Source organism: Procambarus clarkii, chromosome 44, assembly GCF_040958095.1.
Source record: "Procambarus clarkii isolate CNS0578487 chromosome 44, FALCON_Pclarkii_2.0, whole genome shotgun sequence".
Lineage (NCBI taxonomy): Eukaryota > Metazoa > Arthropoda > Malacostraca > Decapoda > Cambaridae > Procambarus > Procambarus clarkii.
In genome coordinates, this window is record NC_091193.1 from 12,862,720 (window position 1) to 12,877,208 (window position 14,489).

At 44.7% G+C, this 14,489-nt stretch overlaps 1 protein-coding gene across 11 annotated transcripts in view; it reads left to right on the forward strand.

The window, feature by feature from the left end:
* The window catches only part of LOC123745276 (serine-rich adhesin for platelets), a 50,737-nt gene that overhangs the window by 22,465 nt on the left and 13,783 nt on the right, over positions 1 to 14,489 (forward strand). For all 11 annotated transcript variants that reach the window (XM_045725640.2, XM_045725633.2, XM_045725637.2 and 8 more), the window contains 7 exons: positions 175 to 219; positions 640 to 704; positions 909 to 1,059; positions 3,834 to 3,960; positions 5,518 to 5,663; positions 7,538 to 7,628; positions 14,307 to 14,448. In XM_045725640.2, coding sequence (XP_045581596.2) covers positions 175 to 219; positions 640 to 704; positions 909 to 1,059; positions 3,834 to 3,960; positions 5,518 to 5,663; positions 7,538 to 7,628; positions 14,307 to 14,448 — 767 coding nt within the window. The remainder of the gene's footprint in view (positions 1 to 174; positions 220 to 639; positions 705 to 908; positions 1,060 to 3,833; positions 3,961 to 5,517; positions 5,664 to 7,537; positions 7,629 to 14,306; positions 14,449 to 14,489) is intronic.

Here is a 14,489-nt window from a genome sequence, read left to right on the forward strand (position 1 = left end):
GGAGAAGAACTCCCAGAACCCTCTCCAGGTAAACTGCAGGTAATGGAATTATTGATTGATCAGGGAGCGACCAAGGAGCTACTCAAAAAGGGGGTTTTGTTAATTTGTATCAGTATATATCCAGTTCATCCAAACTTAAGATATCACTTAAATGCATTTCTCTACTTTTGACAGGAAGTGGTTGAAGACAATGTCAAGGCAAATGGTGATGACATAAATGTAAGTATAGTTTTTAAGCACTGTTTTGTTATGTAATGTATTGCTTATAAATAAATGGCTTCTCTAATGCTTTCCCATTCCCATTGTATTTTCTGCCATTTCCAGCTATAGTTTTTCACATGTTTATATTTCTCTGTAGCATCAATTAATAAGTCACTTGAAAGCCAGAGTTAAATCTGGAAGTTGTTTTCAAATAAAGTAATTAACATGTAGTTTAAAGCTTTTAAACTCCATGAGGTAAGGAAAATACTGTACCTTGACAATATAAATTCATTTAGATTTTGTGCATACTGTGTTAGTGAAACTTATGATTGCAAAATGTTTTAATGGTGACTGTAGACAAGTCAATGAAATTATGATTACAATCTACATACTGAAATATTCAATTGAACAGTGCAATAATATACTTTTACTCAACAGGTATACTGTACAGTGTGTGGAAGTCCTGGTGAAATGCTGCTTTGTGATGAACCAGAGTGTGAGAGGTAATGTGAACTTTGTATTTGGCCTTGTATTATCAGAAACATGGTTGTATTATAAGTTGGTATATTGGAATGGGCTAATGAAAGCAGAGACTGTGCCAAGTTTATAACAGTTTGTGATATCACACACATTATAGATTAGTACAAGGATTTTTATCAATTTTATTAAAAAATAAATTACTGGTAAGGTATATATATTTTTATTAGAGAGTTTTGTACTGGCTGTGTGGAGCTGCTTGTGTCACCAAGTGCAGTACAACGCATCAAAGAGATCGATCCATGGTACTGCTTCTTGTGTGAGCCGTACCATCCAGATACGCATGGTCTTCTTAAACCAAGACCTGAGTGGCAGGAAAAGGTAGTACTCAAACTTGCAATTTTAAGTCTTGGTTAACTAACAAATGATAAAACGTCATTCCTTTCAATTTTATGTTGACCGCACAAGTAGTATTCACAGTGCACAGCTTTTATAGTTTCTACATATTAAGTAATAAGTAGTATTAAATGTAGGTCTTAGTAAATAGCCAAATTCTTAACCAAACAGAGATTTCATTAAGTGAACTACAATATATATGGCAACACAAAAATTCCAGATTTCATAAAATATTTTAGCTTGGCAGCCATCAGAGTTCTTGCTAATTCAGTATGTCTGAAACACTTTTATTTGTACAGACTGTATGTTAGCTAGGTTGAACTGTTAATGCAGGACTCATTACAATGTTGCCATGTTCAACTCTGTTCTGTAGTACAGTGGAACCTCGGTTCTTGTATGCCCCTGTTCTTGTATACAGGTACGGGTCCACCGCGGGTGTGGCGCTTCAGTTTACCAGTGTCTCCCACCTAGTGATGATCGCGCTTGAATTCTTTGTGTAGAATTTCATTGTTTTGTGCTTTTAATAATATTCTAGAGTAATATTCTGTATAAAATGTAGTTTTTAGTTAATTTATTTGGGGGTGTGGAACAGATTAATTCAATTTACATTATTTCTTAAGGGAAAATTCCTTTCGGTTTTCATACCGTCTTTGGGAATGGATTAACTACGAAAACCGAGGTACCTCTGTAACCTCCATAACTAGTACAAAACTGCACATGTACTAGTGCAGTATGTTAACCTGTATCAAACAGTATTTGTATCGTAGTGAAGAACACAGTGCTGGGAAAAATGTAGATGATATCCACATGCACAATTATATATTGGAGCCTAATAATTTAAATTGAGAAGAATCTCCCTGATGCCCATTTGTATCTTCAGAACCCCTTATCATATTGACATGAAATTTACAACACTTTTGTACGATAAATTTGGCAGTATTACCTAGTGGTAATTTTTTATTTTATCGCTCTTTGCAACAGCTTGAGAGTGTGCCTTTTTCTGTATTGATTTAAAAGCATACAGTGCTTATGTATAATCATATAGCTTCTTATTGGTATTGGGCACTAAAGTCCCTAGTAACCACTTTAAGAGCAGCTCTAGGGCAAGATGCTCGTCCTTGACTGCTTAGCTACATTTTCTGTTATTTTAGTAACTCGTTAGAACTTAAACAAAAAATTTGTTAGTTAACTAAACTTTGTATGTTTGCTTTAGCTTGAAATTTAGTGCTGGTCTGATTTATTTGAGCTGGCCTGATCATAGATTGTCATGAAATTTGATGAAAACTCTTTGTAAAGGGAAATTAAAATTAACAAGAATACTTTAAGGCATTTGATGTATAATTTGTCAGTATCACTATTTAGAATACATTGTAGCATTCTTTCATTATTCATCTAGTTATATTACATGTATTTTGTAAAGAAATATGCACTTAACAATAACAATTTCTAGTATAAACTTTTCATTTCAGAGAATCCAAATTGAAGTTGTAATAGTTTATGGCATCCATTGCTTCATTGCCTGTTGAGACCTCAACAGGTTTCGATTCATTTGTCAGAGCATCTCATTGAGCAAAGAATAAAAATCATGCCTGCATTTTTATATTATAGTTGTTTTACCAAAGATAAAGGAAACCAAATGGATCTTTATGAAATAGTGAAAATATGGTCGTAAAATATAATACAGTACAGTACCTGAAACAGTGGGCCCTCGCTCCAGTGAACTGTATGGAACAAACATGATTTATTCTAAGCAGGATTTCATACTCTTGAACAGTCACATGACCCTCCAGGAGCCATTTATTTTTTCTACACTGTTATGGGTGGATGTACTGCATACACAGTACAGGTATTTTTGTGTATAATAATGACTGAGGTATTTAATGATCTTAGTTTTAATGCAATAAAATCAAACTTTGATTAAATGCTATGAAAGCCCAGCACACAAGGCCTCTTGAGACCTCTCGTTGCTTACCAGACGCTAGGACTAGCAGAGGAACCAGGGGATCAGAGAACAGTTTTAAAATTAGTAAAAACCCACCACAAAGTAGAAATAAAACCAAAACTTATCTGCTTGAAGAAAATTAAGCACCCCTCCCTCTTAGGAAACATGCAGTGATCATTGCTGTTGAATAAATACACCATACAGTGTATTGTGCCTGGCAGCCACCAGATGGGGACCAATGTTACCAAGGTCTCGGCCATCCTGCCCCCCTTGTTCTTGCACAGTGTGTATGTAGCCTTTCGAACTGTTATTGCCTCTGTTAGTCATTGGCTTCTCATTGTCAGTTGAGTGGTTGATAGGCTAATGCCTAATTTTGCATAAAGTGACAAAGATCTAGGAACTTGGAAAATTTGAATGGTTTAGATGAAAGAAAAGATTTCTTTTTATTTTAAATGAACAGTAATAAAAATAAAAAATTAAAATGTTAATTTTTTACTAGCTTCACTACTGTGAAGGAACAAAATGTCCGAGTGCATGCTGCAGGATGTCAGAAGGTTAAACTGACAAATCGTAATACTGTAGATATGAATATTTTTGTTGTTTTGCTTAATTTTTTACTCAACTAGCATCCTCTTTTGCTCCTTTTTGGGGTTTTACTTTAGTGAAGTTTGTTCTAGTGGGGGGTCTCACTATAACATATAATTTATAGGATTTATACTATGCAGAATCGAGCATTGTATAGCATAGCATCAAGAGTCTCCAGCATGCTGGTTTTCTGATAAGATTAAGCCAACTAATGTTGAAAACGTCCTTATAGCTGGCCTCCGAATCTCAAACAGCAGAGCCAAGTAGTGAGGTTATTGATGATGATGAAACACCTGATGCATCAACCTTTCCCAATAGGCCTCTAAGAGTCCTCTCCCTTTTTGATGGTATTGGTACTGGTTAGTAGGTATACCTCATGTAATTGTATTTTTGTTCGTCCTCTTACACTTGTTTGTTAGACAGGTTCAGCATGTAGTTCAATATTTCCTTTAATGCTAGCTGATATTTTTACTAACAAAATACTAATTTAACTGTGCATGCATTATTTAGACTTTGAATTTTTTTAATTATTAATTGCCATTAAAATTAAGAAATTTGTAGTTACTAATAGATTTTATACAATTATTTTATTAGTTTGTTTACAAATAAAATAAGGTGAACATATCATCATCATAGTATTAATAATTTGCATGATGATATTTAAGCAGATCTTACTTTGCATAAACAAGCTTCTTTGTTTAACTACAGGGTATAAATATAATGAAAGCCTTACCATATTTAGGTGGCTTAACATTTGCAGCTTTTTGTCTCGAGGGAATTTTAATTCTTTCCTCATCTAATTTACTTAAGAGGTAAGCTCATAACATTAAGTAAAATATATTATGTTAAGGTACATGCACAAAATCTTGTTATGCAGTGTTGTAAGCAGTGTGCATTTTTGTTGAGGCATAGGGAGCGAGTAGGGGAGAACTAGACAGGTTTGCCCAGTTAAGTCCTCTTTTTTTTTTTTAAATGGTTATATTGGAAACAAGTCACATTATGCAGGTACCAGATGCACAGCTGATGGACCATAACATGGCAAGCAGATCAAATTGCATACACTGTATTACTGAAGAGATAAGACAATTACAGATTCGTAAAGTGAAACATTTTCATTATATACCGCAGCATTTAGCACCATAAATATCAGGGATTTCTGGGAGGTATATACAGTACAGTATAGAAGTTTACTCGGCATTCCTTACAACAGTTTCTGTGAATTGATAAGATGGATTGTTCTCGCGTGTTGTGTGGTTATCCTAGATAATGTATTACAAGATTAATCAGTATTAATCTGCATTATGTTGTACTGTATTTTCAAATACTGTACAAACATGTTTTATGTTGGCAATTATGGCAGTTATTTGGGTACACTGTACAGTACATGTACTGTTTCTGGATAATTGCCATGTTTGGCAGTTTGAGGTATCCAAACAGCTGACCAGTGTTTGTATGCACACAAACATTTTGACATTCATAAACCGTTCTGAATACACAACAGTCAAAAGAATTATAAAATATATTTATTGTAAACAATTGAAAACCAGTGCTTTTTGGCTGATAATAGCCATAAGTACCATGTAGGCTTATAGTCTTCCCTTTGTAAGCAAATATATGTACACATACTTTTGAACATATTGTATAAATTTATATGTTTCCAAACAAATTAAGGACTAACTAAAAATGGGTGAATAAAAGGACATTAAAAGCTAAAACCATTTAATTTAGGCTTAATGGCCTAACATGGTTTAATGCATATAACACAGATTATATATGCATTAGACCATATGTTAGGCTAGCATGGCCTAAGGTGTGGTTTAATACATAAAACATAGATTATATGCATTAATACAGATTATGTCCATTAAAATATATTCATACAGTAAGTGCAATAATTAATAATTTGTTCTTCATAGGCTTGTATGTATTGGACAAGCTAGACCTGGAAGTGGAGGCATACTATGCTTCTGAAGTAGATGAAGCAGCAAAAAATGTAACAAGTTTAAACTTTGGCTCAAGAATTACTTTCATTGGTGATGTCATGCATTTCACTGATAAAGAGGTACAGTATGTATATCACCATAATTTTCTTCATTTCTCTGGAGACCGGGATGCTACATGTCTTTCCGGCTTTGGATGCCTTAGTTTAGTAAATAGTTATATTGGAAACTGGGGAGAATTGTTTTTGTAACAGTTGTGGAGATGACTCAAGTTGAACCATGTAAGGAGACCTCACATTTGGGGCCTCGTAGCCTGGTGGATAGCGCGCAGGACTCGTAATTCTGTGGCGCGGGTTCGATTCCCGCACGAGGCAGAAAACAAATGGGCAAAGTTTCTTTCACCCTGAATGCCCCTGTTACCTAGCAGTAAATAGGTACCTAGGTGTTAGTCAGCTGTCACGGGCTGTTTCCTGGGGGTGGAGGCCTGGTCGAGGACCGGGCCGCGGGGACACTAAAAGCCCCGAAATCATCTCAAGATAACCTAAAGATAACATATCTCGCTTTCATGGAGGTGAAGTAGAGTTACGTTAACCCCCCCCCCCCATCTCTAAGTTCCCAAAGGTTGGTGGATTTATCCTTTTTCCAAGAAGTTACCCACATCAGTTCTGATAAGCCAACGGTAACAGGGGGAGGGGTTGGTATCTGTTGACATAAAAGCCAGGGACAAGTTGATTGAAAGATGGTATGAGCTGCAGATTCAGACAAACAGGTGTCTGGGTCCATTGATGGGCATCACAGGGATCGGAGACTGACAGTCTGGTTTCTTCCACAAATTACATCATAGCTGTATGTTGAGTGAGCACTGGTCCCTTATGTTCTAGCATCACAAGTGTCCAAAATTCTAATTGCCTTATTTGGAAAGATAGTGTAGGATCTACATTCAATTGAATTAAATACATTTATTATTATAAACTATGCATCTTGTGTATCCATTCAGTGTAGGATCTACATTCAATTGAATTAAATACATTTATTATTATAAACTATCCGTCTTGTGTATCCATTCACTCCTGTCTATTCATTCATAGTCTGCTAAGCCCAGATATCCTTTGGGCATTTCCTTTGGTTTGTGGCTGATATTATTAAATGTTAAATTAGCTCCCTCCAACCAGTAAAGGTTAATTATAAAAAAAGAGGTGAGAATTTCTTGAATGTCGATGAATAGTGAGGTTCCACTGTACTCCTTTTCCCTTCCCTATGCAAGTTTAGACTATTTCTGGAACAAGTCACAGTAGGTAATTGTTTAGACAAAGTGCCCGCCACCTAGAATAATTAATATCTATAACTTTTCCATGACCGCTATCCTTCACTGCCAATCACTGTAAAAATTATGAATTTTCATCATAGGTGAAGGTGATGGCAGTGTTGCATGTTAAGTTGGTTCATAGTTAATTTTTAAAAGATTATAAATCATGGCAGCGATTTGCGGTGTTATAAATGATGACAGCAGTGTGCGGTGCTATATTTTGGCCTCCCTGCAGAGTTATGAGTTTAGTGGTGCAAGTATTTGAGTGGTCCCATCTGGTGTTTCATTTGGGTGATCTGTCTGGTTTTCTTGTTCTTATGATTATACCAGCCTATACTTAGAGTACTACCTATGCTCATTAAACCAATGTATGTTCATTACACCTGTCTGTAATCCGTACACTTCATCTATTATACACCAAGCTTTCACTTAACTTACAACACTGTGATCCTGAAATAGCTGGCATCAGGATGCCTTTCTTGATTGCAGTAATATGATCAAACCATATTTAGTTGCCTATACCACTAAAGTTCTATTGGTATGGCTTCTGGCAGTAGATTTGTTATGATAACTACTACAAAAACTTTCATATTCAGACATATCTTACATATCTTTAGGATCTACCCATGACACTTCTTTCTTTCCCTCTCACCACCTGTTTCCATTTCATAAGTTTATATGTTATTTCAGATCACTCAGATATGTCCAATTGATCTGCTCATTGGAGGTTCCCCATGCAATGACCTCAGTGCTGTCAATCCAAATAGGAAAGGATTATTTGGTAAGTAATCTTTAACTTACAATAAAGGCATATTATTTTCTTCACATTCTTATACCTCTAGGCAATGTGATGAATTTTACAAGTCTAGTTCTTGAACATACATTCAGGTGAGGAATTTTTACACGGCTAGTTCTTATACATTTATATTTACATACCTTGGAAATGTCCCTTCAGTAGCTACCCGAGCTAAGCACTATTTCGGCTGTGTCTTAGTCTTAGGAAAATGCATGAGACCTTTGCAAGGTCAAGGGAAGCTTGAGAATTGGTTTTGAATTTTAAATCAAGAAAACTTCATCATAAATGCAACAAATTAAGCATCTGTTTGAAGAAAATTAAGTATCTGAAGGCAATGAAACAATCATTGCTGCATTGTAAACACCATATTGCACCTCACTACGAAGTGAGTCTCCCAAACAAACCTCTCCACCTCACTGTGCCTGGGCTGCACGGACAAGCAGCACAGCGGCGGTAATAGATGTTTGCTTGTTTGATTGTGTCCTTATGTTTTCGGGGGAGTTCTGCGCCTCTGTTCAGTTTTCTGTCGTTTTTTTTCTTGCCAAGTGGGATTTGTTTTGTTATGCCTACCTTTCTGGGCACTAACCCTGGTCGATGGCAGACATGGCATACCCCCAACCACATGTGGAGTTTCCATAGGCCATTGCTCCCTTTGCCTCTCTGAGAGGGGGGCCAGGTTCTGGCTCATGGTCCTGGTCCCCAGTAGGTTGAACTCCAAATGACTGAAGCCCCAGACTAATATATCACACATCAGTCCAGTAGCTCCAAGGAGCCGCTGGGGCTCACCCAGAAATTGGTATTTCATTGCATTCAACGCTGGTTTTTTATTTTATTTTTGTATATAGTCAAGAGTTCTTACATTCTTGTACATCTACTAGCTACTAGCACAATACAATATGTTGTATTTTTCTGCATAATATTTTTGTCATTGTAAAGTACTGTATAAGAATTTTTCTGGGGGGAGCCCCGTCGGCTCCCCGGAGCTTTACCGGCTGATATGCTAATGTCAGACTTTGGCATCAGTCATGTGTATGGAGTTCTAGGGCCTACCGGGGACCACGAGCCAGAACCTGGCCCCCTCAGAGAGGCAAGGGGAGCAATGGCCTATAGAAACCCCCGTGTGGTTGGAAGCATTCTATGTCTGCCATCGACCGGGTCAAGCATCCAGAAAGGTAAGCATTCCAAAACAAACCCCTATTCTGGTGAAAATTGCTACCTAAGCCGAACTAGTGAATAGAACTCTTCAACAGAAAACACGGAAACTAGTATGACGTCATACGTCACCGCGCCGCTGTCTGCGCAGCTCCCCCCTCCCCGGGAGGGGGAAGGGGGAGCCCCAGACCTCCCACGCCGGCTATCCACCCATCAGTTCTTCGGCTGATGCTATAGGCAATGGTTATGTGCTCCGGCTCCAGTGGTTGTTTCAGCACTGTACCTAGAGTGTGGTGTCTGTTTTCTAGGTGGTGCGTGAGCCGGGTGTGATTCTTCAGTACTCGGGCTGCATGCGCCTAGGGTTCCCTTCCCTAGGTGCCCTGTAAGTACTGCCCTTGGGGCTTGGGGCCACCTTCCACAAGTTCCTTGGGTCCTGCCCCTGCCTGGCCGTTTACCGCTTGGTTTTCGGCCGCTCTTTGTGTGCTCGGGTGTTCTGTCTCCCTTGTTCGCCTTAGAGTAAGGGGCGGTGTTTGCACTGGTGGGGCGCGGGGTACTGTGCAGCTTGTCTTTACCAATCATAGCGGCCGGCTCTGTTCCGCTTGGGTACGCTGTCCTCTTGCGGGGTTTTCTTTTTCTTTTGTTTATATACCTGGTGGGGGGGTCTGCCTTCGTTCTTGCCCCTTGTGTCCCTTGTGTTCTGAGTATTTCTGGTGGTACCCCCTGCTAGGTCCCCGTGAGTGTACACGTCCCGGGGGTTCAGCTCTTAGAAAGTTGTTTGGTAGCTTGGGTGCCGGTTAGCAGTACCCTGCCTGGGATTACCTGAGCGCGAGTCCTCTTAAAGTAAACGCTCGGGACCCTGGGAAACCCCTGGGGGCGCGCGGGTCCGATGGATGTGACCCCAGAGCCCCCCCCTCGCTTCCAGCGAGTTTGAGGGTTGCTCTCACCTTTTGTCTCTGGGTGACTCTCTGTTTTGCCTCCGTCTGCTGCCTGTGGGGTCGGTGACACCTTCGACCCGGTGTCCTGCGAGTTTGGTTGCTCGTTGTGGCTCGGTTACCCAGTTGTGCTAACAAAGCGGGTGCGGGCAGCAGGGGCGTTGCACTTGAGCCTTGGTGGTGGCAACGTTCTCGTGGTTTCCTCCCCGGGAGCCCCGGGGCTGCCCCGTTGTATTTCGTTTTGGGACTTGGGGGTGTTGGTTGCATCCACGCCCCCTTGTCTTTCCCCTGGTTCACCCTTCCTGCCTGCATCCGGTTCCTTACCGTCTGTAGGTTCAGGGCGGGGTGTTTCGTGGTGTTGAGACTCGGGCAGTCTCGGGGAATTCCCCTTCCGGGGTAGTGACGGGGGCATTTGGGCCTGTTCCTCCAGCCGTGTTGTATGAGTCTGCCAGTGGGCTCCCTTCCTTAGTGTTTTCACGGCTGCCCCGGTTTTCTGGTACGGCCGGGGCTTTGGGGGAACGGCTCGGCCCCGGGGCCTGTCGTGTAGGTTCCCGGGGCTGGGGAGGGGCTGCCTTGGGGGGGGCCTTGGCCCCGTTAGACCCCGTGGGGGGTTTTATCCCCCTCTAGGCGGGGCTTGTGGTTACGCGGAGTGGGGTCTTTCCTCCCCACTCGCCGTACGTGCTGTTGGACGTCGGCCCCTCCCCGGGCTCGGTTCCTTGGCCTTTGAGTCGGTTGGTTCCGTCCTGTGGGTGGATGTTTCCTCCCCCGCTTTTTGGGACGGTGTTTTTGTCATGTTTCCCCGTTCGTTGGGGTTCTGCGTGACTTTTGATCTCGGGTGCGCCTGCGCCTTCGTGTGCCTTCGGGACTAGTGTTGGCTTCTGTGTTCTCGAGGGTACGGGAAGGTTTTTTCGCTACTTCCCGCATTATTGGAACGTCTGTCGGCTCCTAGTACTTGTCGCCCTGTTGGGCTACTTGTCGCCCTGTTGGGCTACTTGTCGCCCTGTTGGGCTACTTGTCGCCCGGTTGGGCTACTTGTCGCCCGGTTGGGCTACTTGTCGCCCGGTTGGGCTACTTGTCGCCCGGTTGGGCTACTTGTCGCCCGTTTGGGCTACTTGTCGCCCGTTTGGGCTACTTGTCGCCCGTTTGGGTTCCCTTTTTTTTTTGGGCTCTTTGCTTCTTTGGCCGGTTTTATTGTTCCTGCTTCCTCTTTTGGCTCCTTTTCTCGTGCAATAGTCCTGGCTGGCGCCTTCCCGCAGGGAGGGTGTGCGGTTCGGCCAGCGTGTTATGCGCATGCGCCGTGGAGTTTGTTTTGGTCTGGGCGATGGTTCAGTGCTGGGGTTTTGCGCCCTTTTTTGCTACAGTGCTTCGCCTCTCGTTCTTCTCCCTGGCTGCGGTATGTGCCCCTTTGCACCAGGGGTGTCCTGGTTCCCAGTTGTGGGGAGGACACCGCGGTTTTCTGTGTCATGGGTGTGGACCGCCTCCTTCGCCTCTCCCTGTTCTCCTGCGGGTCCGGCTCTGGCGTCTTCACCTGGCGGTGCTCCCAAGTTCTTCTGGGCACGGTTGAGTCGTGTCAAGTTCGAGCCACCATTCGCCAGGTGAGTTTCTGCGATCTGGCGTCTTTTGGCCGGGCGCTGGATGCGGCGGTGTTCATATACCTGTTTTTATTTAGGTATAATTTTGTACGACTGAGACCGTTCGCACACCAGTGACTGTCCCTTTATCACCCCTTCCTGTCCCCCTCATGTGCATGTCCAACCCATGCTGGAGTCATTCAGGGGACCCTCCTTTTTTAATGTTGTGAGGTGTGGGGGTTGTAGGGTTGGTTCTGTACTCACCTGGTGAGGCTCCTGGCTGTGCTTGCAGGATTTGAGCTCTGGCTCTTGGGTCCCGCCTATCTGGTAGAACTTGCGGGATAGTACCAGTGGAGTGCAGTGGTGCTATTGGCACTTTTGGGGAACACTGTATTACCATCAGTGGTCTGTGCTTGTTACACGACCTACTTGCGAGCATAAGCCTTCTTGCTGGTTCGTCCGTGGACTTCCAGGGCGCACTGGCCTGTTTTCGTATGGCAGTTCCGGCCCGTCCTGGTTGTGGGGGTATGTGGGCCGGTGGACTGCTCCTAGCAGCTGCCTGGTGGGCCATCCTCTGGCCGGTCTGGCCTGACCTTGGGCCGGGCTTGAGGTGTAAAAGAGCTCCCAGTACCTCATCCAGCAGGTATCGAGCGGGGTTTTCTCCGCCGTCGGTCGCCTGGTGCAGGTTTCTGGGCCTGCAGGGTTTTGTCGTGTCTCCGTTGGCCCTGTCTGGGGTCTGCCTGCTCCGTTCTCTGCCTTTGCAGAGGGGAGTTGCTATTTACATGTTGCATGTTGCAGTGGTGCCTGTTGCTGCTGCTGCTGCACGTGAGCATTGGTACCGTGTTTCACGGTGGCGTGTCCTTGTTCCTGTGTCCGGTTGTGGAGTGGCGCTTTGCTGCCGTTTTGTGCCTGGGGATTGCGTGGGGTTTTTGTCCCTGCCTGATTGTCCACCCCTGGTTGTTCTCCTGGTTTTTTTTTTTTTTTTGTGCTTCTGCTCTTTCTTCCTGCCTCTTCTGCAGCAGGAATGTTCTGCGTGTGTTCTTAGGCGTTGGTCAGCCTGTGTCCTGTGATGTGCTTCTTTGTCTCGGTCTGTTGCAGTTGTTCGTGCCCCTTGGTTCGGGTCCTGTTCTGGCGGCGACCCTTCCGCCTTCTTTGGTTTTCCTAGCTTGCCCTGCCGGTTGTTGTTGTTTTACTTTTTTTGGGGGGGTTCTTGCGATGTCTCGCGTCGGACTCGTCGTTTCTGAACTCCTGGCGGGCTTGCATGCTTCGGAGTTTTTCTGTTCGGCAGACGTTCCATCTCCTTGTGCCGCCTGGGTTTCGGTGGTCGCGCCCGAGATCTTCTCGCGGCTCCGCCTTTTTCCTGGGCTCGGGGGGGGCCTTGTCGGGGCTGCTTATGTTCTGCCTCGTGGTCTCGCCTCCGGTTGGTGGTCAGGTGGCTTCGTGGTAGGTGTCCCACTTGCGTGCTTTCTTGGCGGCAGTATGGGGTATTTTGGCGGTCCTTCCTTTTCCTGTTCCTTCTTCGGTGGGTCCTTCTTGTTGGCTTGGTTTACTCTCGGCTTGGTTTTCTAGTAGGGGTTGGGGGCCGTCGTCTTGCCACATACTGTCGCCTCTTTTCGTGCGGCGCAGGCGGAGCCGCTTCAGCTTGCTTTCGGTCTTGGTGTTGCTTCTGCACCGTTAGTCAGCTGTCTTGTGCGTCATTTCACCTCCGGCCTGTTCGTGCGCCGCTTGCACCATCCTGGTCTCTGGTCAGCGTGCTCTGTCTTCTCCTCGGTTGGTAGTGCCCCTTCGGTTCCGGTGTGTTTTTTCGTCGGCTCTTTCCTTTGGGCCTTTGCCTCTGGGGGTCGGTTCGCTGTGTTTTCTTGCTCCTTCGGTTTTAGCGTTTTGGTTGTTTGATGGCAGCAGTCTCCATCTTTTCTGGCGCGGGGTGGGGCTGCTGCATTCTGGAGGGGTCCAGGGTTTGTTGGTGCTTCGTTGGTCGGGCCGGGGGTGTGTCGTTTTTGTGTTCAGTGGCGGCCCTCTGCTGTTGTTTGCGTGCCACGGCGTTTGGGTCCGGAGCGCGTTTTGCGTTGATCCGGTTCTGTTCTTCCCGGTTCGCGGGTGATGGTGTCCCGGGTGGTCAGCCGTGTTCTTGCGGCTAAGCTGCCTGTGTTCTTCCCTCATGCCTGTGGCGTTCGTGGCTTCGCTGCTCTCGCTGCCGTCTGGGCGACGTGGCCTTGCAGTCTTTCGGGCATGGATTTTTGGTGTTCGTGCAGGGGCCTTGCTGCTCGTGGTTCTCGTGTTGTTCCCGGGATTTTCGGGGCTGTGGCGCCTTGGGTTGGCGTTTGCTGCCGGTTGTCTCGCCTCCTTGGGGGGTGCGTGGTGTCCGCCTCCCGGTTTTGTCCCTTTGACCTTCCTCTGTGGGTAGTTAGCTCCGGGGAGCCGACGGGGCTCCCCCCAGAAAACCAGCGTTGAATGTAATGAAACGCCATTTTCTGGGTGAGACCCGGAGGCTCCCCGGCAACCCTCCCTCCCTCCGGTCGGCGTTTTTCGCGTGTTTTGACATCCAGCCTCAGAACTGATGGGTGGATAGCCGGCGTGGGAGGTCTGGGGCTCCCCCTTCCCCCTCCCGGGGAGGGGGGAGCTGCGCAGACAGCGGCGCGGTGACGTATGACGTCATACTAGTTTCCGTGTTTTCTGTTGAAGAGTTCTATTCACTAGTTCGGCTTAGGTAGCAATTTTCACCAGAATAGGGGTTTGTTTTGGAATGCTTACCTTTCTGGATGCTTGACCCGGTCGATGGCAGACATAGAATGCTTCCAACCACACGGGGGTTTCTATAGGCCATTGCTCCCCTTGCCTCTCTGAGGGGGCCAGGTTCTGGCTCGTGGTCCCCGGTAGGCCCTAGAACTCCATACACATGACTGATGCCAAAGTCTGACATTAGCATATCAGCCGGTAAAGCTCCGGGGAGCCTCCGGGTCTCACCCAGAAAATGGCGTTTCATTACATTCAACGCTGGTTTTTTTCAGATCCCAATGGCACTGGAATTCTTTTTTTCTATTATTATCGTGTCCTAAAAACGCTCCAAGTTCTTAATGGGAAGAATCATCTTTTCTGGTTGTATGAGAATGTTGCCACCATGCCTCGGGTGTTCAAGACACACATAAATCAGTAAGTGTTTTTCTTTTTCTTTTATGAAGTTCAAAAATATT